Source organism: Perca fluviatilis, chromosome 13 (assembly GCF_010015445.1).
Source record: "Perca fluviatilis chromosome 13, GENO_Pfluv_1.0, whole genome shotgun sequence".
NCBI lineage: Eukaryota > Metazoa > Chordata > Actinopteri > Perciformes > Percidae > Perca > Perca fluviatilis.
This window is the reverse complement of record NC_053124.1, coordinates 25,549,660-25,576,484: the sequence shown is the minus strand read 5'-3', so window position 1 is coordinate 25,576,484 and position 26,825 is coordinate 25,549,660. Positions and strand designations below refer to the sequence as shown.

Sequence of the window (26,825 nt, the reverse complement as noted above, 5' to 3'; positions counted from 1 at the left end):
CTAGGTAAGGCCCCTGCAGTGGTTAACAGACAAAGCTAAAATAGTATCAGTTTAAAAGCAGCGGGGCAGAAGCTTAAATAGCCATCACACACTGGATCTGCTCAGTCATACACGCGCGGCCGTTTTTACCGCAGTGCATCTGTATGGAAATACATCTGCAGCATCCTCTGATCCGAGCGACAGAGGTGTCGCTGTCGCGTAGGAAAAAACACCGTTAACTGGCACAGGACGTATTTTATTTTTAGTTTTGGTGGGCTGGCTCTACGATGCTCTGACGCAGTTTTATCTGCAGGAGCGGAGCATCTTTTCTACGAGTGCGGAGTCATTAGGTGAAATTAGAAGTATTTCCACATTCAGCTGTCATCGCAGGAGAGGACAGTCTTTTTTTTTTTTTTCCCCGAGGAGACGACTCGAGGAGAGGAGGCCTCTATTTCAGGACAGTAGGCTTTGATTTCAGTGATCCGATATTGGTCTGCATTTAATATTGGTAGCGTGTAGCCTGTAAAATGTAGCAGTTTCTTATCAAAGAGCATGCAAATCAATTATATGTGCTGGCATGTAAGTGTAGGCCTATTCGTATAGTAGCTTGCATGTTGCACCTAATATAAACACATTTATCATAATCTTTGTGCACCCTGTAATTTGAAAATCATAATAATAATTAGAGCAGAGCATGTGGCTCCAGGCCTGATGATTGCTCCGTGCATCTCACATTAGACCTCAGGGAAAAAAGATAATCAAATCTCAGGGTGTTGATCTGGGGAACACTGTGAGTCACCAGCTATCTGGGTTGTTTCATTTGCTGCTTGATAATTAATAGCAGAAAACCCCCACCACTACATTGCATCAGTTGAATCGAGATGAATTACGGGGCTCTGTCAAAAAGCAGCAATAGGCATAATCTGTAGCAATTCGGCAACCAATAGGAAACTTGCTATCTTGACGATTGTTAAGACATCATAATCAAATGTAGGTGTATATCTGATATAAGAATAATATTTATTGCCAAGTAAGTTTTCACTCACACAGAATTTGCCTTGGTGTTTTGTTTGTTTTGTGCATACAATAAACATATTAAAAGGAAATAAACAATAAAGCAAAGTACTGCAACAGTCCAAAACATAAATAAATAACATAAGTCTTTTTTTTTTTAAATATATAAAGAAAACCTTTGCAAATATCCCTTCATTTATTACAAAGTTGGAGGTCAGTTTAATGAGTGTCATGATGGTCATTTAAAATTTCAAAAAAAATCCCGTTGGGCCCCGGGATGGGGGTTTGTTTTTTTTTTTTTTTTTGGGGGCCCTTTAAAAAAAAAAACCGCTATTCTAGCTTCCGGTGACATGGAAGTATTAAGCCTACGGATCCTTTTTCTTCTGTGCTGCATATTTGGTAAGTTGACCTGATTTTCTGTAGCCTTCGTAATTTGTTGCCACATCATGTTAACCTATAGTAGTGCTTGTCTCGTTTTGTAGCAATGTCCGAGTGCCGTGGGGCGTGTGCAGAGGTGGACTCTGATACAGAGGCAGTGGCGGGCAAGGGCTTCAAACTAGGCTGCATCTCCTGCAAGAGGAGGAGTGAGGTGGAGGCTACTGCCACCGTCGAATGGTACTTCAGGCCGAAAGGAGAAGCCGACTTTGTTCATGTGAGTGCAAATCATTGAGTGCTAAATAATATCTTAGTCTGATGCCAGCACATAATATAACTGACACAACATATTGTGGAGAGTACACGGCAATTGGCGTAACTTTGGGTTTAACATGGGGGGGGGGAGATCTCCACTTCATTTTCTGCATTCTGGTTAATTTTTTCTGCAACAATTTGTGCCTTTTCTGTATCAAGTCATGGTGCAAATGTCTTTAATTATGTAAAGTAAATGATGATTAGATTTGGGGCCAGTTTTGATTATTGGAGGGGGTTTAACCCACCCATCCACCCTGTAAATTACACCATGGTACATGGAGTAGACTATCTGTGCTTTTAAAGGAGTTTGTGTAAGCATCCTTTATATCACACTTGTCCTAGCCCACATTCCTCAAGGTACAAGCTATTTATATATACATAAAAGCCATATCCAAGCTCTCTCTCTCTCTCTCTCTCTCTCTCTCTCTAGCACACACACATGCCCTTGATCGCCTCATAGCGCCAGTGCAGGGGTCATCCTGAGTTTCAGATGCAATCGATTGTGATATTTTACACCAGAGATCATTAAAGCTCCAGAGATGACAAATGGCTGTGGTGACCTTGTGTTGGATCATGTTATCCACTGCAGTGCATGCTGTGATAATGTAGCTGCATTTATGGTTCAGTATATCCAAATGATAGACCCTTTCCAACAAAATAGCAACACGTTTGAGGATCATCTGGATTTTTGTGATGGATGTGCAAATATATATAAGTTTTCTGTCACATCTGAATTTTGATTATCCTTGATGTCTCTGTTCACCAGATCTACACCTACAACGAGGAAGGCCCCATCATTGAAAACGATAACTTTATGGACCGTTTAGATTGGAACGGAAGTAAGAGGAGCCAAGACATCCAGGATGGATCCATATACCTGCTCAATGTCACCTTTAATGACACAGGCACCTACCGCTGCTTTTTCAACCGCATCCTCTTCTACGCTAACTATGAGTACAGCACCGTTATCAGCAAAGTGGTCCAACTTACTGTGGTGGCTAAAGGTACGATGAAATTAACTGCAGTGCTCTACAACTATTTTGTGTGACATTAGCACTGATTGAATCACAAGGAGCAGGATTTAAGAACATGCCCTGGAAAAGTTAAAGAAGTTACATTACATACAAAAATCTGGAAAAAAGCATTTAATGGATGGCAACATTTTATATTAAATATATTCAAATTAAAAGTGCATTGTGGCAGAGCAAAATTATATTTAAAAAGTTTGAAAACTGCCTCGTGAGGTGGTAAGAGCAATCAAATTTCAGTTTGTCTTAAATAAGGGCATTCTGCATTAAGATGGAGGGTTTAAAGGAATACATAAACTGTGGGTGTCCCTCCCATCTCTGCACCTTGAACAGGAAACATCCCTCACTATTGACAGTGATGGACACCTTGCTCATTCAGCTTCTTGGTTATATTATGTACAGTTTACCTATGAAAAATGAACCGTCAGCATATGCTCTAAAATATATGATACATTATTCTTTAACTATGCATGTGGCAAGCTGATAAGATCTACATTTATGTTGAAAGAATGTAATGGTTTCTTTTAATTTGATGCAAATTATGTGATTTTAACATTAAAAGTCAATGTGAGGGAAGTGAAGCATGAGTTTTGGGTTATGTACATGACTAAAATAATGCTTAAGAAGTAGCAAGACAGAACTTAAATGTATGTTTCCTCCATTATCAAGGTTCCTGCACTTCCGGGGAGGAGTGTTGGAGAACAACAAATCGGCAGAGGGCTTTATTGTCCACTTTGACTGACAATAATAGTGAGGATACAGCCTCACTTAGCATTAGTCTGAAATAGTGGATATGGAGGTTGAGATAGAAATGCATGTTATGCATTCAGGATTAAAACCAAACCGTGTCAGATGACTATGATACACAGGTAGCCTGTACAAAATCCCAGAGGGAACTCCTGAACAACGAGAAATCAGGAAGAATATAATGCAGTTTGATTACGTTCTTAAAATGTATAAGATGTCAGCTGCAGCTGCGTACTCTCTTCAGTCTCACTCTTGCTGAAAGAAATCCTTTCATTTGTAGATTGGATTCGTCCTGAATTCCAGAATTTTTTCATTGTCAGGTGGCCTCTTTGGTTATTGTCTGATTTCTCGGCTTTCATGTGTGCAGCGACCAGAGGAACGGCTTCCATCGTGTCCGAGGTCATGATGTACGTGTCCATCATTGGCCTTCAGGTCTGGCTCCTCATAGAGATGATATACTGCTACAGGAAAATATCAGCAGCTGGGGAAGAAGCATTAAGAGAAGCAGCGTAAGTATTTTCTTCATTACATACATGACCTATATGCACATATGCTCACATATGTAAAAACCTTGTAACTCCACTTTTGGTGATTTGGTTTTCTGTTTTATTAAGGATTACAGTGCTTGCTTATTTTATAGATGAGAAGATTCTTTCTTGGACTAATGCAAACCTTTTATTGACTTTAGCCAAAAATGAGTGGTCAAGCTAAAAACTTTGCTGCATTTCTCAGTTCTTGAATTTTAAGCAGACACTATGGTGATACAAGGTTTTTATCCAATAACATTAAAACCACAAGTATGTGTGTTGTAGAGCCCAAATGAAGTGGTGGATTTTTAAGGCAAATACCTGCATAGATATTTGATTTTAAAAAATCCAGTAACTATATATAATTAACACATAACATAAGCAATATTTTGAATTGTGGCTAAGATATGTACTGAGTGGGTCAGTTAACTATTGAAAAGACAATTTAATTATTTAATGGAAGCACTGTTTCTAAATGACCTCAAACATACAATATATCTTTGCCACTTCCACACTGCAATTTTTTTGTTACTTATATTGGCTAGCATATATGCCAATACTGATCGGTCTGGCTCTAATAAAGCTTAAAACAACACAACTGGAGTAAGACCCGGTTACACAAGCATTTAAAACTCGTACTAAAAATGTACTAACAGAGGCACAGTAAATTTGTGCAAAATATTCGTAAAAGGTTCAACTTTGTGGGCTTTGACATGCAAATTGACACCATAATGGCAAGCTGTCTTGAGAGTGCCGATGTTTGAGCTAACGGAGAGCCAGAGTCCAAACTCAAGGAAGCTATTGTAGCTTATTAGCATAACAGCTCCACTTTTCTTTAACCTTCCTCTGTCTCCACAAAAGAGGAATGGTTTGCAGACAGTTAGGAAACGATGGTACAAATATGTCTCTTGAAATAATTGTGAATTTTTTGTCCTTTTAGTGAGTAAGTTAACTGACAGCTAGCTTAACTGACAGTTAGCAAGTTAGTTTGCGTGGAGTGCTTTTTTTTTACCTCTTCAATAACTCTTCAGCGAATTAAATACAAAAAATAAAACAAACAGAAAGAAGCTTGATGAGCTATTGTGAGTGACTAGCAGTAGCGTGTTTTCTGGCTGGCTAGCTTGTAACAGTTAGGTCTGCAATTGCTGCAAGTAGTTGCTATGCCGCCAAGCTTCAAGAAGCAAATATTTCACATAGCTGAATTACGTTGACACTTTCTGGTGTGACTGGGCCTTCACTCTAAAAACTAACTTCCAAACTCACAGATATGTTCAAAATAATAAATTATGCTTTGAAAAGTTTTTCCCTAAAAATATTGCCATGTTTTTATTCGTGCTCTATTGCTGTCACACTGCAAGTCACACATAATTTCAACTTTTACTTTGTTACATCCTCTCTTTGGTTCATATTCCTCTCCTCCACTTAGCCATTCTTCTAACCTACTTATGTTTAAGATTATCAATGTTTCCATCGTGTTTGTGTGTTTTCACTTGTGTCTCTTTGTCCCACGCTCCCTCCGTCTACTTGTCATGTTTTCGTCTTGTCCGTCCCATCCTGTCATCCTCCTCCCTAGTAAAAATCAAAACCTCCCTCCTGTAAGTCAAAAACCTGTCATACAACCATAGCTGTGATGTTTTGTTTTTGTATTTTTCACCCATTTCACTGTGTTAAAGTTAAAAGTTTTGACATTGTTTGACATTTGTTTTTTCTCTTTTCCTCCTAGAAATGCTGAATATTTAGCGATAGCCTCTGAAAGTAAAGAGAACTGCGCAGGGGTGCAGGTTGGAGAATAGCACAGGTAGGTTTGTGATCCCAAGGTGAAAGTGCATGTCAGCAGCATCATTCCCAGGTACATGGAGTCCCTTGTTGACCACTTCTATCCAGGGCTGGGTATCAAACCTTAATACTTTTGTTTGGGCCCAACAATTAACATTTGAGAAGTTTGGCTTCTTTTGTTAAAGAAAGTGTTTTTTGTGGTATTGTGGTATATTTCTGAAAGATATTGAAAATAAAGTGTCAGTACCTATACTCTTGTATCTGAGCTAGTATCAAAAAAGGAATGCCCAGCCTTAAGATACCTTGCTAAAACAAATGTCTAATACAACTGCCCTGCAATATATTGTACCTTCATGATGCTTTTAGTTGAAAATGTTTTTCTAAATTTGTCTATTAGAAACATCTCTCAGTATAACCCAATGCAAGCCAACAGCACCACTAACTACATCCTCAAAAATGATCATAAAGTTGAATCAACACCTGTCTAAATCAGTTCAAACACAAACTGAACATTATAATCTTCATGAAGGTGGGATTTATTAAAGATTTGTTGTGTTAGACTGCATTAGTTTTAGTTAAGCGTAACTAAACAATGAAGTGTATATTTTAGGGGATATAGTGTTTATTAATTAACAGAATTTTTTATAAACGGTGGTTTTGAGTCAGTACCATTGAATCCATTAATACATGTTTTCTTTATCTGCAGGCTTCTTCCCTGGACTAAAAACATCCTTCCACCCTCTGACCTGAATGTAGACAACTTGGGGGTAAAACCAGTGACGGACTAAGATCAAGAAACGGTCCTGGCATTTGCAACACACCGGTCCTATTTTCAAATCACACCAACCCGACCCGAACATTGACAGAAAAAGCAAAAAAACATACAAACTGAATATAATGCAGAAATTCAGAACACGTAATTAAACGACACGCACTATCGCTACAGTCGGTGACCTATGCCGATAACAATTTAACATCTAATAGCGTCGGCAGATCGCTAGGTGCTGCGAAATGATACGCTCCACTAAAGGCACATTCAGCACAAATACAAAGGCTCGACGTTAAAGCACAGTACATAATAACACAGCTCCACCAAAACATGAAAATGTTTGTGGCTGCATGCATAAAATAACTTTTTTTAAACAACTGAAGACAAATTAGTTATTACTGTAAGATATTTTATTGTGTTACCTCTGTTAAATGTTAAGAGCGTAACATATATTTATAAAAAAAATCCCATTCGAATAGTAATTTCAGCATTCGAATAGTATTGATTTTTTTACCATACAAATTATATTCGACTTTCGAAATTCGTTCCAACAACCCTAATAGAGGGCGGCCCTTCTGGCATCTGCCCAAATTCCAGATGGCCAGTCCTTCACTGGGTAAAACTCCTCTTCATCTCAAGCCTCTATTTGACCTTTTCCCTGACAAAGATCACACATGGATATTACATACAAAGAGGGCATGGTACCAGCACTGTATTTAGTATTCTGTGTAGAAAAAGCATTTTCTGCTTCTGCACTTATTTGACAAACCATTATGCATTAAAGAGCGACATTGTCATATTTTTCGCATATAGTATTTGTATCGTAAATGTAGTCACATATTCATATACACAGAGACATTGATGCATGCTTTTGTTACCTGTTGGATAGACCATTGTAATGCCTTACTTTCTGGTCTTCCAAAGAAAAGAATTGCTCACAATTTTTACAAAATTCAGCTGCACGGGTTGTTGACGAAGACCAGAAAGAGAGCACACATTACATCGATTTTAAAGTCTCTGCACTGGCTATCCGTGCGCTTCAGAATTGATTTAAACATCCTTTTTATTGGTTTATAAAGCTCTTAATGGTCTAGTCCTAGTTATTTATCACATTTGCTTTTACCTAAAATGTGGCACATCAAGAGGGTTCTCTCGATGATTGATTGATATAATATGTAAGTGGTACTATGGGTGTCTGATGGACTCTGACGAGGCTGATTTTAAAAGAAAGCTTTTTCCTGAATCATCACCACCTAATGTATAATTAATGTGACACATGATTTTTTTTTTTAAATAGAATGTAATGGAACTTTCTTTCCAGTTGCTAGTTGTACATTCAAGTGTTCAAGTCTTAAGATGTACTAAAAAAACTTAAAAAGTATACGTGATGATGGAGAAATCTTCTGATTTGCCTAATAAATATTTCAGAGAGTTGAAATGGATGGCTGTTGTTACAGAAATAATAACAGTGTAGACAACTTCCATTGTTTTTATTTTTATGTAGCTGAAGCAACCACCACGTTAAAGCTTTGTGCTTTTACATGAAAAAAACTCTCTTCCAGAGAGCGGATATAGCTCTATTATATCATCTTATTGGATTTAATGATAACCAATCAAATTACAAGATTTAAAAGAAAAAGTTCCACATTTATGGAAACATACTGTACTTGTTTGATTTATTTCCAAAGGTTAGATGTGAAGATTGATACCACTCTCATGTCAGTGGTTTAGGTACAGAGCTGGAGTTGAGACGTGGAAATGGTTACAGCACATAAATCCCTGTACAACTACAACTTGTCATTTTTACATTTCTGTTTGTGTATGGATGAAACAAACGAGGTAAGTTTTAATTGGTGAGCTTTAGAAGTGCTAGTAGGCATATCTTACAACTTTGGACAGAGCCAGACGAGCTGTTTCCCCGTTTCCAGTCTTTATGCTAAACTAATCTAAACCAATCTAAGATAATCTAACCGGCCTCCCAGGAAGTGGTATCGTCCTCGGAACAAGGAGGCAGACTTCTTGGGAGCAGTGAGAGAGATGAGCATGTCGGGCTGCAGTCCATCTGCACTGCCCCGCTCCACATCCCAACCTTTAAAAAAACACTCCAGGAAAAATAAAAGGGTAACCAAAAGACAATAGGATTCTTCTTTTTGGGAGCATAAACAGCCAATTTCATGCAAATTCAGTGATTGATTCATAAAATATTCTGGTCACACACAGATGAATGGAAGCAATCACATAAAATCTGATTAATTATGAAAGATTGAACGATTCTGCTTACCAAATAACTGATACAATAAAAAAAAAGGACATTTCATATCTTACTTCAAGGATTCTGAGCGTGTTTTAATGCATTTTTGCAACTGCCAAATTCAAATATAATTATATTATATTTGATATAATATATTTGCATATTTATATAAATATAATAAGCAAAGACTGTCCTTAAATGGTCTTCTGTTGGCACTACTTACCCGCCTGAAGTCAGAATCCAGCCAAATACACTAATGGAGCAGTAATATGTGTGCTGTGCAGCAAGGTTGGAAGAAGTATCGTTTTAATTTTTTAAATTTTTATATTTTTCAATGAAAATGAGAATAATGATACAAAAATGATCATTCCCTCCTATTTGTTAAAGCACATCGCAATTGCAATATCAGTCAAAATAATCACAATTAGATATTTTCCTCATGTTGTGCAGCCCTATGAATACATGAAGACATTAAACTTCCCTCTGTCTTCTCTGTATTCAAACAGCCCTCTGCTTCCAGCAGCAAAAACCTATACCTGACCAGTAATTCAATTTAGGATTAAAAAAAACCACACACACAACATTTTGTTTGACAGAGACATACTATTTGTGTTTAAAGTGAAGTAAGACTTTTGTATCTTACCGCAGTGTCCCATTTGTGCAAAGCCTCCCTTCTTCTCCACCGCCGCTTCTCCGACTCCCTCATCTGCCTCAGTCTCTCTCTTCTTCCTCTTCTCTTGTGTCTCATCCATGTCCCCGCTCTCTCTGTTCTTATCAAGCCGTCTAACAACACTCTGCGGTGCTCCTCGCTGTTGAAACCTGACTCTCTGCTTTAATGCTTCACCACTCCGGTGCCGCAGGAAATTCCGCCGGATGCATGCATTTTCGCTGATGTCCATTAACTTCCGCTTTCTTTGTGTTGGAATTCTAAACTGCGGTGGATTTCTGAGGACTATGGTTAACTTATCCTCAGATATCTGCAGGGTAAATCGAGACAGCTAGCTAGACTATCTGTCCAATCTGAGTTTTCTCTCACACGACTATTTTGCAGCGGCTCCGTGTGGAGCTTAGCGCCGCCCATGACGTTTGTGATTGGTTTAAAGAAATGCTAATAAACCAGAGCACGTTTTTCTCCCATCCCGGAATGCTGCGTGGAGTAGCCAGACCCTCTTCTGCGCCGCAGCGTGGATGGTCTGGCAAAGCGAGACTACTCCAGGGCTGACTTCTGCTCTTCAGGATTTAAGTGCATTTTACCACGATGTGCCACATCTGGAGGGAACTGGCAGTGACGTAACTACCGTTTTTTTTTCCAACCTGGAACTTTGGAAACTCTCAAAGGCCACTTGGTCCATACCTGAGGGTAAGGTAACAGTTGTAACCATCTTCAGTAGACCTAACACCTGTTGAGAGAGAAGAACAAATACTTTTGGACGTATATGTTTTGGGCATCTGGACAAAAATATGGGGTTAGTGAAAACAACAACTTATTATAAATGAATGAATCAGTACAGATAATATATTGCACACTGATGTACCCTGACTTACCTGTTCATGAAAGTAAGGTGAGGACGCAGCGAGCACACAGCGGTGGGCCCTGAACACTTGTCCTTGCACCTGGATGGAGAGGTCACACAGCCTGCCCTCTTCCCGCTGGCGGTTCAGATTATCCAAAACAGCCGCACGGGCACCGGGGAAACACACCTGGACAGTTAAAGCAGCTTGAGCAGCCGAAGCACTGCAGGTCGGATCCATGGTCACAAAACTATGGAGAAGATTAAAACATGACAAAGTGGTCAACCTATCTGATATTTTTCTGTCAATCGATTCAGTTATACTAATTAATCGATTAAATTGTGTCAGCTCTAACATTAGAGTAGGCTAAGTGTCAATAAAGATATTAGTTAAATGATAACCAGTTGTGTATCCCAAACTGTATTGATTAGTGATAAGAATGTGAAGTAAATAAGGGAGCAACCACCTGATGCATACTACCACATTTATAGGGAACGTCGCTGGCTATTTGCAGCACAACATTATTATTCGTGAATTCCAGATACAAAATACCATCGCTTGTTTGTGAAACGAGAAAAAGAAGCTCGTAAGTAGCTGCAGCTGGTTCACAACAAATTATTATACAACAGTTAAATTGTTATGAAATACCATCACACTGGCCACATTAACCCGCGGCTTTAGCCTGCAAGATTATCTAATTGTATTATAAAAGCGGAACCCACAACTATACGGGCAGTTATTGGAAGTTAGAGACTGATCAATCCAGCGTTATGTGACCATCTTCTGTTGACAGAAAGACGCCATCATTACCCCGCCCCCGCCGCAGTGGAGCTCACTTAAAGGGCCAGTTCACCCTAATATCAGCTACCACAACCAAAGCCCATGTCGCTCATTCATTGTGCTATAAACGCTAGGTGAGGCCCCTGCAGTGGTTAACAGACAAAGCTAAGCGGCGGGACAGAAGCTTAAATAGCCGTCACACACTGGATCTGCTCAGTCGCGCGGCCGTTTCTACCGCAGTGCATCTGCAGCATCCTCTGATCCGAGCGACAGAGGTGCCGCGGTGGCGTAGGAAAAAACACCGTTAACTGGCACAGCCTCACAGGACGTATTTTATTTTATTTTGGTGGGCTGGCTCTACGATGCTCTGACGCAGTTTTATCTGCAGGAGCGGAGCATCTTTACAAGTGCGGAGTCATTAGATGCACATACGGCCTAGAAGTATTCTATACATTCAGCTGTCATCGTAGGAGAGGACAGTATTTTTTTTTTCCCGAGGAGACGACTCGAGGAGAGGAAGCCTCTATTTCAGGACAGTAGGCTTTGATTTCAGTGATCCAATCCAGGATAATTATTAGACCATTAGATTGGTCTGCATTTAATATTGGTAGCGTGTAGCCTGTAAAAGGTAGCAAGTTCTAAGTGTAGGCCTATTGTTAACGTTCAGTCACTATCTTGCATGTTGCACATAATAAAAACACATTTATCATAATCTTTGTGCACCCTGTAATTTGCAAACATAATAGAGCAGAGCATGTGGCTCCAGGCCTGATGATTGCTCCGTGCATCTCACATTAGACCTCAGGGAAAAAAGATAATCAAATCTCAGGGTGTTGATCTGGGGAACACTGTGAGTCACCAGCTATCTGGGTTGTTTCATTTGCTGCTTGATAATTAAAAGCAGAAAACCCCCACCACTACATTGCATCAGTTGAATCGAGATGAATTACGGGGCTCTGTCAAAAAGCAGCAATAGGCATAATCTGTAGCAATTCGGCAACCAATAGGAAACTTGCTATCTTGACGATTGTTAAGACAGTATAATCAAAGAAATCTTTGCAAATATCCGTTCATTTATTACAAAGTTGGAGGTCAGTTTAATGACTGTCATGATGGTCATTTAAAGTTTCAACAACAGTCAGTTGGAGCTCGGATACGAGGAGTGTTGTTGTTAGTACTTTTTGAGGCTCCTCAAATAAAACAGTTTATTCTAGCATCCGGTGACATGGAACTATTAAGCCTACGGATCCTTTTTCTTCTGTGCTGCATATTTGGTGAGTTGACCTGATTTTCTGTAGCCTTCATAATTTGTTGCCACATCATGTTAAAGGTCCCATGACATGGTGCTCTTTGGATGCTTTTATATAGACCTTAGTGGTCCCCTAATACTGTATCTGAAGTCTCTTTTATATAGACCTTAGTGGTCCCCTAATACTGTATCTGAAGTCTCTTTTATATAGACCTTAGTGGTCCCCTAATACTGTATCTGAAGTCTCTTTTATATAGACCTTAGTGGTCCCCTAATACTGTATCTGAAGTCTCTTTTATATAGACCTTAGTGGTCCCCTAATACTGTATCTGAAGTCTCTTTCCCGAAATTCAGCCTTGGTGCAGAATTACAGATACTAGAGCCAGTCCCACAATGAGCTTTCCTTAGGATGTGCCATTTCTGTGTCTGTAGCTATTGAGGAGGAGAGAGGGGGGGGTGTGTGGCCTTGACCAACTGCCACTTTGCTCGTTTGAAAGCCATGATGTCTCTCTCTCATGGGCAGGCCAAATTCTCTGGGCGGTCAAAGCAGAGAAAGGGGAGGTAACCTTGCTCCTTATGACCTCATAAGGAGAAGATTCCAGATCGGCCCATCTGAGCTTTCATTTTCTCAAAGGCAGAGCAGGATACCCAGGGCTCGGTTTACACCGATCGCCATTTCTAGCCACTGGGTGACCATAGGCAGGCTGGGGGAACGCATATTAATGTTAAAAAACCTCATAAAGTGAAATTTTAATGCCATGGGACCTTTAACCTATAGTAGTGTTTGTCTCGTTTTGTAGCAATGTCCGAGTGCCGTGGGGCGTGTGCAGAGGTGGACTCTGACACAGAGGCAGTGGCGGGCAAGGGCTTCAAACTAGGCTGCATCTCCTGCAAGATGAGGAGGGAGGTGGAGGCTACTGCCACCGTCGAATGGTACTTCAGGCCGAAAGGAGAAGCCGACTTTGTTCATGTGAGTACAAAACATTGCTAAATAATGTCTTAATGCCAGCACATAATATAACTGAGTATGGAGAGTACAGGGAGTAGGTTCAGGGAGTTCGTGCAAGTGTTACGGGTGGCAGGCAAGGAGACCGGGTAACAAATTTAAATTCCTGAAAGAGAGGTGAGAGTTTGACACAGCAGCCTTTCTTGTCTTATCCCAAATTGCATCAGTTTTATTCATTCAGAATAAATCACAAAACATTGCCATATTTCCATTTTCCAAAATAACACTATCACATTCACATTGTAACTTTATTACATCAGTTATACAAGGCCACTCTGGCTGCATAGTGCACTTCACATGGCTACATTGTTATTAAAGTTGTCGCTACATATAGCTGCCTAGCGAATACTGGTCGTATTAACAGAATTCCCCACAGACAGAAATACAGGATCAGACATTTAGCTACATCACTTATTCTTAAAAGTTACATACACAAAACAACAATTTATCAAATATATTTGTATAGTTTCATACCTTATTTACATTCAACTCACTCTCATCGCTCATTTAACGGTAACACTTTACAATAAGGTACACAAAAAAATAGGTAGTTAATGATTAGTTACTGTTTTTGAAAGAGTAACGAATGATTAGTTACTGTTTTTGAAAGAGTAACGAATGATTAGTTACTGTTTTTCAGAATGATAGTTACTGTTTTTCAGAAGGGTAGTTACTGTTTTTTGAACGAGTAACTACCCTTCTGAAAAACAGTAACTAATCATTAACTACCTATTTTTTTTGTACCTTATTGTAAAGTGTTACCCATTTAACATAACCAGATAGCTGTTACATCAAAACTTATGTCTACTTGTTAAAGTTGGCAAAATAGTCGTTTTTAAAACCTGTGTGTATTTACTAAATCATACTCATTAAACCTGTCAACATAACCGTTTCTAACAAGCAGAGTGTCGGAGCTCGAAATGCTAGCTATGCTACATGAATCAATGGGATGACAATGACCCAGTTCGCTGCTAGCCGTCTGCAGTGACGTTATTCCAGTGCGCCGCCACAGCTTGTTTCGCGAGACGGTAGCTGACTGGTTACAGTAGCCTACCTCAGCTATCTGCCTCGATCAATGGCAAACTTTCTATTTACACTTTAATTGTTATATTACAAAGAACACTACAATCAGTTAACAGGCGTTTAGAAAAAGGTTGAGACCCCAGCAAGTCAAGATGGGCATTTTACCCATTACTGACCTGAAAGACAGGGGAAATAAAAGGAGAGTTTGACACAGCAGCTTTTCTTGTCTTCTCCCAAATTGCATCTGAGAGTGAGCAGAGGTCCGTCCCCATTAGCCTCATGAGACCGGCGTCCTGATCTCGCGAGATCCAGTTTTCCACTCGCAGATCAGTCTGGCATTTTGAGATAGAGAAAATTTGGAGCCGTTCGCCAAACGACCGGGCCAATCAGCGTTGGTTTTGAGGCGGGTTAGGTGGTGATAGACAGATGGTTTATCCAATCAGCTAACCAGTATTTTCAGACAGCGGTAGCCCTAATTCTGTTAGCCGCTCACTAATGCTTTTTCTCTTGGATCCTTCTTTTGGAATATGGAGCGGAAACCTGAAATGGTGTCTTTTATTCCTAAATTCTCGTTACACAAACGGCAAATATCCTTTACCGACATGTTGCTTGCTTGCTGAGCTAACGAGCTATGCTTTGCCTGCAGCAGCAGGGGCTTGTGGTTGTATTTTCATACGCTTCGTGGATCTGATTGGTTGATTTGGCCCGTCTATCACCGACATAGGTGATAGACAGATGGTTTATCCAATCAGCTAACCAGGATTTTCGCCCCTTCCCAAAAGTTCTCCAACGGAAAGTTCCCAGATGGATATGCCGAGCAAATGCGAGGCAATCCATCTGGCGGAGTCAGGTTACGTCCCCATAGCAACCGGAACACAACTGATTGTGCTGTGTCACTCCTTAAAGTTATATATATATATATATATATATATATATATATATATATATAGAGAGAGAGAGAGAGAGAGAGAGAGAGAGAGAGAATATGTAATCATATCAATACATGAAATGTCTTGTGGACACCTACTTGGGTGTGCCACACAAGCATCCTTAATATCACACTAGTCCTAGCCCACATTCCTCAAGACACAAGCTATTTATCTGTCTCTGTTCACCAGATCTACACCTACAACGAGGAAGGCCCCCTAATTGAACACGACGACTTTATGGACCGTTTGGATTGGAACGGAACTAAGAGGAGCCAAGACATCCAAGATGGATCCATATACCTGCACAACGTCACCTTCAATGACACGGGCACCTACCGCTGCTTTTTCAACCGCATCCTCTTCTACTCTAACCATGAAAACAGCACCGTTATCAGCAAAGTGGTCCAACTTACTGTGGTGGCTAAAGGTACGATGAAATTAACTGCAGTGCTCTACAACTATTTTGTGTGACATTAGCACTGATTGAATCACAAGGAGCAGGATTTAAGAACATGCCCTGGAAAAGTTACATTACATACAAAAATCTGGAAAAGGTGGCCGGGTTGGCTCAGTGGGTAGAGCAGGTGCACACATACTCAGAGTTTTATGCCTCGACGCAGAGGTCCAGGGTTCGAATCTGACCTGTGACGATTTCCTGCATGTCTTCCCCCTTTCTCACCTAGCCGTCCTATCGATTAAAGGCAGAAAAGCCCCAGCCCACCCAAAAAAATCTTTTTTCATTTAATGGATGCCCAAATTTAATATTAAAATATATTAAATTTAAAAGTGCATTGTGGCAGAGCAAAACGATATTTAAAAGGTTTGAAAACTGCCTTGTGTAAGAGGCATCAAATTTCATATTATATTATTTTTATATTATGTACAGTTTACCTATGAAAAATGAACCGTCAGCATATGCTCTAAAATATATGGTACATTCTTCTTTAACTATGCATATGGCAAGCTGATAAGATCTACATTTATGTTGAAAGAATGTAATGGTTTCTTTTAATTTGATGCAAATTATGTGATTTTAACATTAAAAGTCAATGTAAGGGAAGTGAAGCAAAGGTTTAGGTTATGTGCATGACTAAAATAATGCTTAAGAAGTAGCAAGACAGAACTTAAATGTATGTTTCCTCCATTATCAAGGTTCCTGCACTTCCGGGGAGGAGTGTTGGAGAACAACAAATCGGCAGAGGGCTTTATTGTCCACTTTGACTGACAATAATAGTGAGGATACAGCCTCACTTAGCATTAGTCATTTTGAAATAGTGGATATGGAGGTTGAGATAGAAATGCATGTTATGCATTCAGGATTAAAACCAAACCGTGTCAGATGACTATGATATACACAGGTAGCCTGTACAAAATCCCAGAGGGAACTCCTGAACAACAAGAAATCAGGAAGAATATAATGCAGTTTGATTACGTTCTTAAAATGTATAAGATGTCAGCTGCAGCTGCGTACTCTCTTCAGTCTCACTCTTGCTGAAAGAAATCCTTTCATTTGTAGATTGGATTCGTTCCGAATTCCAGAATTTTTTTCATTGTCAGGTGGCCTCTTTGGTTATTGTCTGATTTCTCGGCTTTCATGTGTGCAGCGACCAGAGGAACGGCTTCCATCGGTGCCGAGGTCATGATGTACGTGTCCATCATTGGCCTTCAGGTCTGGCTCCTCATAGAGATGATATACTGCTACAGGAAAATATCAGCAGCTGGGGAAGAAGCATTAAGAGAAGCAGCGTAAGTATTTTTTTTATTAGATACATGACCTATATGCACATATGCTCACATATGTAAAAACCTTGTAACTCCACTTTTGGTGATTTGGTTTTCTGTTTTATTAAGGATTACAGTGCTTGCTTCTTCTTCTCCTTCTTCTTGCATAGATGAACAAAACAAACTAAAGGAAGCTATTGTAGCTTATTAGCATAATAGTTCCACTTTTCTTTAACCTTCCTCTGTCTCCACAAAAGAGGAATGGTTTGCAGACAGTTAGGAAACGATGCTACAAATCTTTTTTTAATTTTTGGTCCTTTTAGCGAGTAAGTTAACTGACAGCTAGCTTAACTGACAGTTAGCAAGTTAGTTTGTGTTGAGTGCTTTTTTACCTCTTCAATAACTCTTCAGCGAATTAAATACAAAAAAAATTAATTATAACAGAAAATAACAAACAGAAGCTTGATGAGCTATTGTGAGTGACTAGCAGTAGCGTGTTTTCTGGCTGGCTAGCTTGTAACAGTTAGGTCTGCAATTGCTGCAAGTAGTCGCTATGCCGCCAAGCTTCAAGAAGCAAATATTTCACATAGCTGAATTACGTTGACACTTTCTGGTGTGACTGGGCCTTCACTCTAAAAACTAACTTCCAAACTCACAGATATGTTCAAAATAATAAATTATGCTTTGAAAAGTGTGTATATCCCTAAAAATATTGCCATGTTTTTATTCATGCTCTATTGCTGTCACACTGCAAGTCCCAAATAATTTCAACTTTTACTTTGTTACATCCTCTCTTTGGTTCATATTCCTCTCCTCCACTTAGCCATTCTTCTAACCTACTTATGTTTAAGACTATCAATGTTTCCATCGTGTTTGTGTGTTTTCACTTGTGTCTCTTTGTCCCACGCTCCCTCCGTCTACTTGTCATGTTTTCGTCTTGTCCGTCCCATCCTGTCATCCTCCTCCCTAGTAAAAATCAAAACCTCCCTCCTGTAAGTCAAAAACCTGTCATACAACCATAGCTGTGATGTTTTGTTTTTTTCACCCATTTCACTGTGTTAAAGTTAAAAGTTTTGACATTGTTTCACATTTGTTTTTTCTCTTTTCCTCCTAGAAATGCTGAATATTTAGCAATAGCCTCAGAAAGTAAAGAGAACTGCGCAGGGGTGCAGGTTGGAGAATAGCACAGAGGTGAAAGTGCATGTCAGCAGCATCATTCCCAGGTACACAGAGTCCCTTGTTGACCACTTCTATCCAGGGCTGGGTATCAAACCTTAATACTTTTGTTTGGTCCCAACTAAGCTGTGTCCATGTAGTATAAATGGGTATTAAAACTGTCAAGGCTTAAAACCTGGCATTGAATACTCGCTCAGATTCATCTGAGTCTACTTATTTGATCAGTTTAACAGTTTTCAAATAAGCATATTTGCATAGAGTTACTGTAATGTGTTTTTCCACTGATTAGAATTTTCCAAAATGTCAAAGTATTCCATTAACTACTATCCTCCCATTTTGGCCAGGTGTCTCTTGTAAAAGATAATATATTTTTGGAGACTTACTGGTTAAAAGTTAAATAAAATAATGATAATATATTTAGGCAAAGTTATCGTGCAGCTGTTTGGGTTAAAACAATTAACATTTGAGAAGTTTGGCTTCTTTTGTTAAAGAAAGTGTTTTTAGTGGTATTGTGGTATATTTCTGAAAGATATTGAAAATAAAGTGTCAGTACCTAGACTCTTGTATCTGAGCTAGTATCAAAAAAGGAATGCCCAGCCTTAAGATACCTTGCTAAAACAAATGTCTAGGGCAGTTGTATTAGACATTTGTTTCATATATTGTAACTTCATGATGGTTTTAATGTTTAGCTTTTAGTTGAAAATGTTTTTCTAAATTTGTCTGTTAGAAACATCTCTCAGTATAACCCAATGCAAGCCAACCAGCACCACTAACTAGATCCTCAAAAATGATCATAAAGTTGAATCAACACCTGTCTAAATCAGTTCAAACACAAACTGAACATTATAATCTTCATGAAGGTGGGATTTATTAAAGATTTGTTGTGTTAGACTGCATTAGTTTTAGTTAAGCGTAACTAAACAATGAAGTGTATGTTGTAGAGGTTTTAGTGTTTTAATTTTCTATAAATGCAGTGGTTTTGAAACCATTAATGCATGTTGTCATTATCTGCAGGCTTCTTCCCTGGACTAAAACATCCTTCCATCCTCTGACCTGCATGTAGACAACTTGGGGGTAAAACTCCTCTTCCTCTCAAGCCTCTATTTGACCTTTTCCCTGACAAAGATCACACATGGATATTACATACAAAGAAAGCATGGTACCAGCACTGTAAATAGTATTCTGCACCAAAAAAGCATGTTCTGCTTCTGCACTTATTTGATAAACCATTATGCATTAAAGAGCCACATTGTCGTATTTTTAACGTACAGGATTTCTTTAAGTATATGTAGTCACTAGGGGTGTGACGAGACACTCAGCTCAAGAGACAAGACACGAGATTGGGTTCACGAGACAAGACGAGATTTTAACACTATTTTAAAGAAAACTGAAATGATGAAATATGAGTGGAAAAAGTCTTTTATTCAATCGAAAGTCACAAAATGAAAAATGAGCATTGTGTAAGGTTTTGCCACAAACTCAGATAGCTACTCTCCTGTATTACTAACCTCTTCAGACCTCTCTCCTCCCAAACCGGTCCATAGAACCTATCAATCAAAAAAATATTAATTTCTTACACACTTTTATTCTTGTATTTGTATCTTATTCTTTTTTTAGCAGTTTTTATTTTCATTACGTTATGTAAAGCACTTTAAATTGCCTTGTTGCCTAAAGGTGCTATAGAAATAATCTTGCCTTGCCTTGCCTGTACAACTTTAGCCTGTCAGTCTGTAACCAGGGCATATGAATGCTTTTGTTTTGTGCCTGTCAGTCAGTCAGACAATAGAGAACACCTGTCTGTCTCAGAAGTAAACATTAACTGCATGGCAATCTCGCTATTATATTATATTGCAGCAAACAGTGTCTGCGTGAAGTTTTGAAAAGTGTAACCACACTGTCCGCTTTGCCATGTTTCGTTTCACTGTGACTTTAAGAAACTGCAGAGGCAAATGTAACTTTCACTCTGTGTGTGTGTGTGTGTGTGTGTGTGTGTGTGTGTGTGTGTGTGTGTGTGTGTGTGTGTGTGTGTGTGTGTGTGTGTGTGTGTGTGTGTGTGTGTGTGTGTGTGTGTGTGTGTGTGTGTGTGTTATAAAAAAAATAGAATGTAATGGACCTGGATAGACTGTCTTTCCAGTTGCTAGTTGTACATTCAAGTGTTCAAGTCTTAAGATGTACTAATAAAAACGTAAAAAGTATACGTGATGATGAAGAAATCTTCTGATTTGCCTAATAAATATTTCAGAGAGTTGAAATGGATGGCTGTTGTTACAGAAATAATAACAGTGTAGACAACTTCCATTGTTTTTATTTTTTATTTTTATGTAGCTGAAGCAACCACCACGTTAAAGCTTTGTGCTTTTACATGAAAAAAACTCTCTTCCAGAGAGCGGATATAGCTCTATTATATCATCTTATTGGATTTAATGATAACCAATCAAATTACAAGATTTAAAAGAAATAGTTCCACATTTATGGAAACATACTGTACTTGTTTGATTTATTTCCAAAGGTTAGATGTGAAGATTGATACCACTCTCATGTCAGTGGTTTAGGTACAGAGCTGGAGTTGAGATGTGGAAATGGTTACAGAACATAACTCCCTGTACAACTACAACTTGTCATTTTTACATTTCTGTTTGTGTATGGATGAAACAAATGAGGTAAGTTTTAATTGGTGAGCTTTAGAAGTGCTAGTAGGCATATCTTACAACTTTGGACAGAGCCAGACGAGCTGTTTCCCCGTTTCCAGTCTTTATGCTAAACTAATCTAAGCTATTAACTCCAGACTCTAGCTATGTAATTATGGCACAAACAAGGGAGTGGTATTGATATTCTTATCCTTTTATTTCCCCAAAATTTTGAACTATTCCTTTACAGACAACACCCTTCCTCTCATCAAACCTTCAGTACATCCCCTACAGTTGTAACACACAGTCCGGGCCGGGGTACTGAGGCAGGTTGAGCTGGTACTTCCTCTCGAGGCCCGGTGGCACAAACCGGCCTCCCAGGAAGTGGTATCGTCCTCGGAACAAGGAGGCAGACTTCTTGGGAGCAGTGAGAGAGATGAGCATGTCGGGCTGCAGGCCATCTGCACTGCCCCGCTCCACATCCCAACCTTTAAAAAAACAAAACGGACGTGTTGTCACAATCTAGTCCAGGCTTCCTTTTCTTCTTGTTAGTGAATATGCACAGTAACAGTCATGACAGGTCATTAGTTTTCAAGATGTTTTGGTTACAGAAGGTTTTGGGCTAATGATGGCACTCCAGGAAAAGTAAAAGGGTCACCGAAAAACTCAGATCAGATTATTCCTTTCGGGAGCATAAACGGATAATTTCATGCAAATTCAGTGATTGATTCTCAAAATATTCTGGTCACACATAGATGAATGGAAGCAATCACGTAAAATTTGATAACTGCAATTACTGGAACAATTCTGCTCACCAAATAACAGATACATACAAAAAGGCCATTTCATATCTTACTTCAAGGATTCTAAGCGTGTTTTTATGCATTTTTGCAACTGCCAAATTCAAATATAATTAATTGGAAATAGTATATTGTACACAAAATGAGCAGAGACAGGTTTAAATTCTCAGCCAACCAATCATTATGAGGCTTGACTTCATGAAACTGGCCATAGTAATTATCTTGTATCTTTAACAAGCAAAGCAGTGGAACAACAAAGTATTGAGTAGCAATCTGTTAGACAGCACTTTTCAGAAGATTCAAATTCAGTAGGAAGTACATTTTTCTTTAGTGAAAATCCCTGTTTCTTCTTCTTGAGAAGTGCCGAGCACGCGAGGACTGACCTGAGGGGATGTCGATGCTGGCTATGGGGGCTGTCGTCTTCTTCAGCACGTCTAGGATGGAACCGAAAGGCTCTCGCACAGCCCCCTTAAAGCTGAAGCCAAAGATGGCATCAATCACCAGGTTGTAAGCCTCGTCAATCACTTTAGCCTGAAAAATCATTTATTTCCAGATGAAGTGTTTTTCTTTTACATACTGCTTCAAAAGACCAACAAACATTCTGCAACATGTGCCAGACACACAGAGCAATTGAAAATACGTTTCTCTCTCTCTGCAGATCTGTAACTTGAAATTATCAGTAAATGACTCTGCATCATTAGTTACTGAGTGTACCATTGACTGGGATGTCTGTTGTAATCAAAACTCTTGAGTCTAATTCCCCCACAGAGATAATTTAGGCTTCATCTACTCTAAACTGCAGCCAAGACCTAACGATGTGTAATACAATATTCAATTCAATTCAATTTTATTTATAGTATCAAATCATAACAAGAGTCATCTCGAGACACTTTACAGATAGAGTATCTATAATTTACAAAGCCCCAACAATTCCAGTAATTCCCCCAAGAGCAAGCATTAGCAGTGGCCATTAAGACAGTGGCGAGGAGAAACTCCCTTTTAGGAAGAAACCTCGGCAGACCCAGACTCTTGGTAGGCGGTGTCTGACGGTGCCGGTTGGGGTTATGATGAACAGTGGCGTAATAGTCACAATAATATATTCATAGCTTGAAATAAAATGCACACTCATGAACACAATACGCAGAAGAATTGTCTTCACCACTGTGGATAACACTGCTGCATAAGTGATTAACACCAAACCTCAGGCATCTCAGTCAGGAAGGGGATCTCCATTTTCTGGCACTGTGTGGTCAGGCCCTGGAACAGAGGTTTGTTTGGCCTCTTCGGGTACAAGATGGTAGGCTCGTAACCCTGTAAGAGGACACACAAAGTGGTAGGAAACATTTTTCACAGTTTGAAATTTGAAAACATAGTATAGTACAATATAGTGTGCTGTGCAGCAAGGTTGGAAGAAGTATCCTCTAGGATCCTTTACTTCAGTAAAAGAAGTAATATATTATTGTAAAAAATACTCCATTAACAGTAAAAGTCTGGCATTCAAAATCTTACTTGAGTAAAAGTACAAAAGTAAAAGTAGTACTAATAAAGCGTAGGGCAATTTAATTAAAACCTTAATCGTGTAGATCCTAGACATTTCTGGAAATAATTGAGTCCGCCAAACGTTATTTTGCAGTGCAATATATCAATGTTTTAATTTAAAACAACTTATTTAAAATATGTTCTAAACATGTCTGTATTGAAAGCAGAAAGAATAAGGCACTATAGCTGCACTATAATTAAGAAATAGATTTTAGAACGACAAGCAGATTATTGGTGAAAACAGGCTGAAATATTCCTACTACATTTCAAGGACTTGATTTCAGACTAAGATTATTTTAAGATTTCTTTTCATTGAACGTTTTAGACGCTGAGGATGAAAAAACATCTGAAAAGTAAAATAACTAGCTATAGCTGTTAAATATAGTGGAATAGGAGTATAAAAAAACATGAAATAGGAAATACTCATGTGAAGTTTTCCACCACTGCAGCAGAGTACAGCATCTTACTGCCACACAAGTAAAGGACACTCACAAAGAGTTTAAGATGTCGGGCACAGACCAGGCCATCGCCTCCGTTGTTACCTGGTCCACAAATCACCAGCAGAGAAGGTCTGGCCTTGACCAGGGAAGTCAGTGGATACGCCTGCAGGAAAAAACAGAGAGAACAATATCTACACAGCACTGCTCCACCACTGGCATTTGACAAGGAAAAGAGGATTTTCTCTACAGCAGCTACTCAAGAGAAATGCTTCTAGAGATGTAGAGTCAGAAGAGGGAGTAATCAGATTATTCCCCTCTTCAGGCAGTAATCTCATTCAGACATTTCCATCTACTGTAAATTCAAAACCTGGTTTCTCGGTAACACATACTGACTTTTGATAGCGAAACCAAGTATACCTGATATCAAAAAGGTCTTTAAAGTGTGTGCATGTGCATTGAAAAAACACCAGTCAGTAGGTAAGATCATGCTGCAAAATGTTTTTGGAGGAATGCATTATACAATGATAATGTTAAAGGGGTTGCTATGGTTGTTGTTTTCATTGTCTGTATCTATTCTACTTCACTGTAATAATTCTATTCACATTTAAAAATATAACTACATTTTTACTTTTTGTGTGCATTTATCTGCTGTTGCTTTTTGTCTGTTGCCTGATAACAGATCATATCACATGAAAACTGCTGTTTTTTAATAATCAGACAAATACAACACATGTAGAAACATTATCCAGATTCCTGCCTTAGACTGGTCACTTACCAGCACATTGCTTAGTGGGCTGCAACAAAGACTATTTTCAATATTGATTAATATGGTGATTATTTTCTCTGTCTCCATCAATCTATTTGTGCATTAAATGTCAGAAAAAGGTGAAAAATGGCCTTTATAATTTTCCACCGTCCAAGTTAATGTCTTCAAATGTCTTGTTTTGTCTGTCCAACAGTCCAAAACCCAAAGATATTCAGTTTACTATCATGTATGAAAAAAAATGTCTGAAAGGATTATTCAAGTACCAAAATAGTTGTCAATAATTTTTGTCTATCGACTAATCGATTAACTGACTAAAAGTTGCAGCTCTAGATTAAACACAGTCATTTTTATTTTAAAAATAAAAGCCTTGATTGACATCTCACCCTGGCAATGGCTGTAGCACAGCTGAGTCCAGCCAGCTCCATCAGCTGGTCCACACTGAAGCCGTACTCACTGAAGAGCTCCTCATCAATGTGCTGCGCCTCCTCCTGCCTGTGGAGCATCTATAGGTCAGTTTGGACAGTCAGCGCACGCAAGCTCAGTAAATGGTTTTACTGCTCTGTGTACAAAATATAAAACTTTACCCAAGATATTTGATTTTTTGGGCCATGGTGGATGCTGGTCTGCTACTGAAACAGTCCTTCTTGTGGTTGTTAGCTGCAGCGGACAGCAGACATGTCCCTGTCTGAGCAAGGACTGCCGTGGCCCTTGAGGTGACCAGGAAGCCGATCCCAAACAGAGTCCGCACACTCAACATCCAGATGGATCCAAACTCCTGGAACAGAAGAGACCACAGAGATCTACCCTGAACTGAAGGAAAACAAAAAAAACAACAATAAACTATGACATTAAGCAAAGCCTGCAGGCTAATTGCACAACTCAAGTGTTGTACTTTTTCCCCACTAAGGAAAGCTCTGCTGCTCAGCCTGCTGACGCCAGTGCTTCCTACAGCTGCTATATTGCTTGCTTGCATTTTTTCTTTGCTCCCTCCATCCTCCTGCAGGATCACAGTCCCTAAAGTGTATTTGCGTCAATCATCCCTATGCTCTCGGCTCCTGCTCAATATGATTTACAGTAAGAGATGAGAAAAGAGTGTTGTTGCCGAAGTAAATTGCATTTTAATACACAGGACTGAACTTGGTAACTAGGGCAGAGTTAAACAGAATGAAACTGCACTGAAATGATCATACCAGGTAGGGCACTTTACCCTCATTCTCTATTGATCTGTTGATTATGTATTTATTTATTTATTTTATGACTTATAAAGTGTCAGATAATAATAATTAATAACAATTGAAAATATCCATTATATTTTCAAAGAGCCCATTGTCAAATTGGTTTGTCTAAACTAATGCTGAAAAGTTCAGTCGATCGTTCGATTAGTTGATTTACTAAGCTAAACACCAAACATTTGCTGGTTCCAGTTGGTTGACAGTCCAACATCCAAAACTATTACATTTACAATGATATTTAACAGAGACAAGCAAAATTCTTCACTTTTGAGAAGCTGGAACACCATGTATTTGGATTTTTACATGTTAAAAAACTAATTATTGAAATGTTTGTCAATCAACTAATCATTCTATCTACAAATCCTTTCAGTATAATAACAAGACAACAATTAACAAGACATGAACATTAACAATTATGTTGCCTAATTTCAACATAAAAAGAAAATACTAATTCAAATCTGCCACAAAGATACAACACTGAGAAAACTAGTTTTACTTTATAACATGCAGCTCTATTGTATAACCTAAACTTGATTGTGCACATATTAGTTGATATCAACGCACGCCATGTTGATATTATTTGATGTGATTATCTAGATTTGTGTCAGTTGCACACACCTGTATAAGCTTTACTAATTAGCAACTTTAGCAAAAAGCAACTAGCTAACGTTAGTTAGAAAGATCAAGTTGTACTTGTGAATATAGTCTAATTACAGGCCAAGTTGTTGCTAGCTAACATTCTGCTTTGGCCTGACTTTTCTTGACTTCGTAACACATTATCAATGATACTCCCCAAATGTTAGCAAGCCTTTCTTTAAAACAACTTCACATGCACGTTTTCATTTTCAAACAATGCCGCGACCCAACATACAGATCAATAATCTAGTGAGAAAGAGGTAGGAGTTGTGAGACAACAACACTTACAGCTCAATAGTGTCAGCCACTTCCGGGTTTAACAAATGTAAACACTGCTCTAATTTCAAAATAAAAGTCCTACCTCTGGAAAAGTGTGCTGTACCATCTAACCAAGTGTTGCTTCACCTGGGTAGAAATACTTCACTATAAAGATAGTCAATGTAGAGTTAAAAGTCCTGAGTACTTGTTACTTGAGTAAAAATACAGAATAATTTTTTGTTGTAGCAAAATGCAATTAAAATGTATCAACAAAAAAGGTACTCATTATTACAGAGAATTGCCCCTTTAGAGGGGTATGTTATATATCATATTATTGGAGTCTCATTGT

General features: G+C 38.8%; 4 protein-coding genes across 6 annotated transcripts; 2 read left to right on the top strand and 2 right to left on the bottom strand.

Annotated features, from left to right (window-relative positions):
* Positions 1-1,175: 1,175 nt before the first annotated feature.
* Positions 1,176-19,435, top strand: LOC120572030 (sodium channel subunit beta-1-like). The gene is made up of 7 exons (XM_039821218.1): positions 1,176-1,230; positions 12,189-12,347; positions 13,123-13,292; positions 15,470-15,707; positions 16,885-17,026; positions 18,117-18,225; positions 19,193-19,435. Exons 2-6 carry the CDS (start codon positions 12,299-12,301, stop codon positions 18,184-18,186), a joined length of 669 nt encoding a protein of 222 aa, XP_039677152.1. The 5' UTR covers positions 1,176-1,230; positions 12,189-12,298; the 3' UTR covers positions 18,187-18,225; positions 19,193-19,435.
* On the top strand, positions 1,319-7,993 carry scn1bb (sodium channel, voltage-gated, type I, beta b). Its single transcript, XM_039821216.1, has 6 exons — positions 1,319-1,392; positions 1,476-1,645; positions 2,450-2,687; positions 3,826-3,967; positions 5,709-5,783; positions 6,468-7,993. The coding sequence occupies exons 1-5, from the start codon at positions 1,344-1,346 to the stop codon at positions 5,776-5,778; spliced, it is 669 nt and encodes a 222-aa protein (XP_039677150.1). The 5' UTR covers positions 1,319-1,343; the 3' UTR covers positions 5,779-5,783; positions 6,468-7,993.
* On the bottom strand, positions 9,897-11,395 carry LOC120572029 (zinc finger and BTB domain-containing protein 22-like). Of its 2 annotated transcripts, none has more exons than XR_005641344.1 (3): positions 10,760-11,395; positions 10,327-10,543; positions 9,897-10,181 (listed from the first exon to the last, which is right to left on the bottom strand). XR_005641344.1 is itself a non-coding variant. In XM_039821217.1 (3 exons), exons 2-3 carry the CDS (start codon positions 10,531-10,533, stop codon positions 10,032-10,034), a joined length of 357 nt encoding a protein of 118 aa, XP_039677151.1. In that variant the 5' UTR covers positions 10,534-10,543; positions 11,016-11,395; the 3' UTR covers positions 9,897-10,031. The 2 variants fall into 2 exon arrangements, 1 of the variants encoding a protein (XP_039677151.1); XM_039821217.1 differs by having other exon boundaries at positions 11,016-11,395.
* A 1,041-nt stretch (positions 19,436-20,476) lies between the features above and the next one.
* naxe (NAD(P)HX epimerase) lies at positions 20,477-26,593 on the bottom strand. 2 transcript variants are annotated; one of them, XM_039821214.1, is made up of 7 exons: positions 26,507-26,593; positions 24,935-25,125; positions 24,734-24,842; positions 23,637-23,747; positions 22,806-22,916; positions 21,989-22,136; positions 20,477-21,293 (listed from the first exon to the last, which is right to left on the bottom strand). In XM_039821214.1, the coding sequence occupies exons 2-7, from the start codon at positions 25,105-25,107 to the stop codon at positions 21,094-21,096; spliced, it is 852 nt and encodes a 283-aa protein (XP_039677148.1). In that variant the 5' UTR covers positions 25,108-25,125; positions 26,507-26,593; the 3' UTR covers positions 20,477-21,093. The 2 variants fall into 2 exon arrangements, with proteins under 2 accessions (XP_039677148.1, XP_039677149.1); XM_039821215.1 differs by lacking the exon at positions 26,507-26,593 and having other exon boundaries at positions 24,935-25,143.
* Positions 26,594-26,825: the final 232 nt, after the last annotated feature.

Excerpts from the sequence above, each read along its gene's own strand:
- scn1bb (XM_039821216.1), top strand. The coding sequence starts at position 1,344 with ATGGAAGTATTAAGCCTACGGATCCTTTTTCTTCTGTGCTGCATATTT. Across the intron at positions 1,646-2,449 it reads GAGAAGCCGACTTTGTTCAT|ATCTACACCTACAACGAGGA; the intron begins GTGAGTGCAAAT and ends TCTGTTCACCAG. Across the intron at positions 3,968-5,708 it reads GAAGCATTAAGAGAAGCAGC|AAATGCTGAATATTTAGCGA; the intron begins GTAAGTATTTTC and ends TTTTCCTCCTAG.
- LOC120572029 (XM_039821217.1), bottom strand. The coding sequence starts at position 10,533 with ATGGATCCGACCTGCAGTGCTTCGGCTGCTCAAGCTGCTTTAACTGTC. Across the intron at positions 10,182-10,326 it reads CACCTTACTTTCATGAACAG|GTGTTAGGTCTACTGAAGAT; the intron begins GTAAGTCAGGGT and ends CTCTCTCAACAG.
- LOC120572030 (XM_039821218.1), top strand. The coding sequence starts at position 12,299 with ATGGAACTATTAAGCCTACGGATCCTTTTTCTTCTGTGCTGCATATTT. Across the intron at positions 12,348-13,122 it reads TCTTCTGTGCTGCATATTTG|CAATGTCCGAGTGCCGTGGG; the intron begins GTGAGTTGACCT and ends CTCGTTTTGTAG. Across the intron at positions 13,293-15,469 it reads GAGAAGCCGACTTTGTTCAT|ATCTACACCTACAACGAGGA; the intron begins GTGAGTACAAAA and ends TCTGTTCACCAG.
- naxe (XM_039821214.1), bottom strand. The coding sequence starts at position 25,107 with ATGTTGAGTGTGCGGACTCTGTTTGGGATCGGCTTCCTGGTCACCTCA. Across the intron at positions 24,843-24,934 it reads CAAAAAATCAAATATCTTGG|GCAGGAGGAGGCGCAGCACA; the intron begins GTAAAGTTTTAT and ends GATGCTCCACAG. Across the intron at positions 21,294-21,988 it reads CAGCATCGACATCCCCTCAG|GTTGGGATGTGGAGCGGGGC; the intron begins GTCAGTCCTCGC and ends GTTTTTTTAAAG.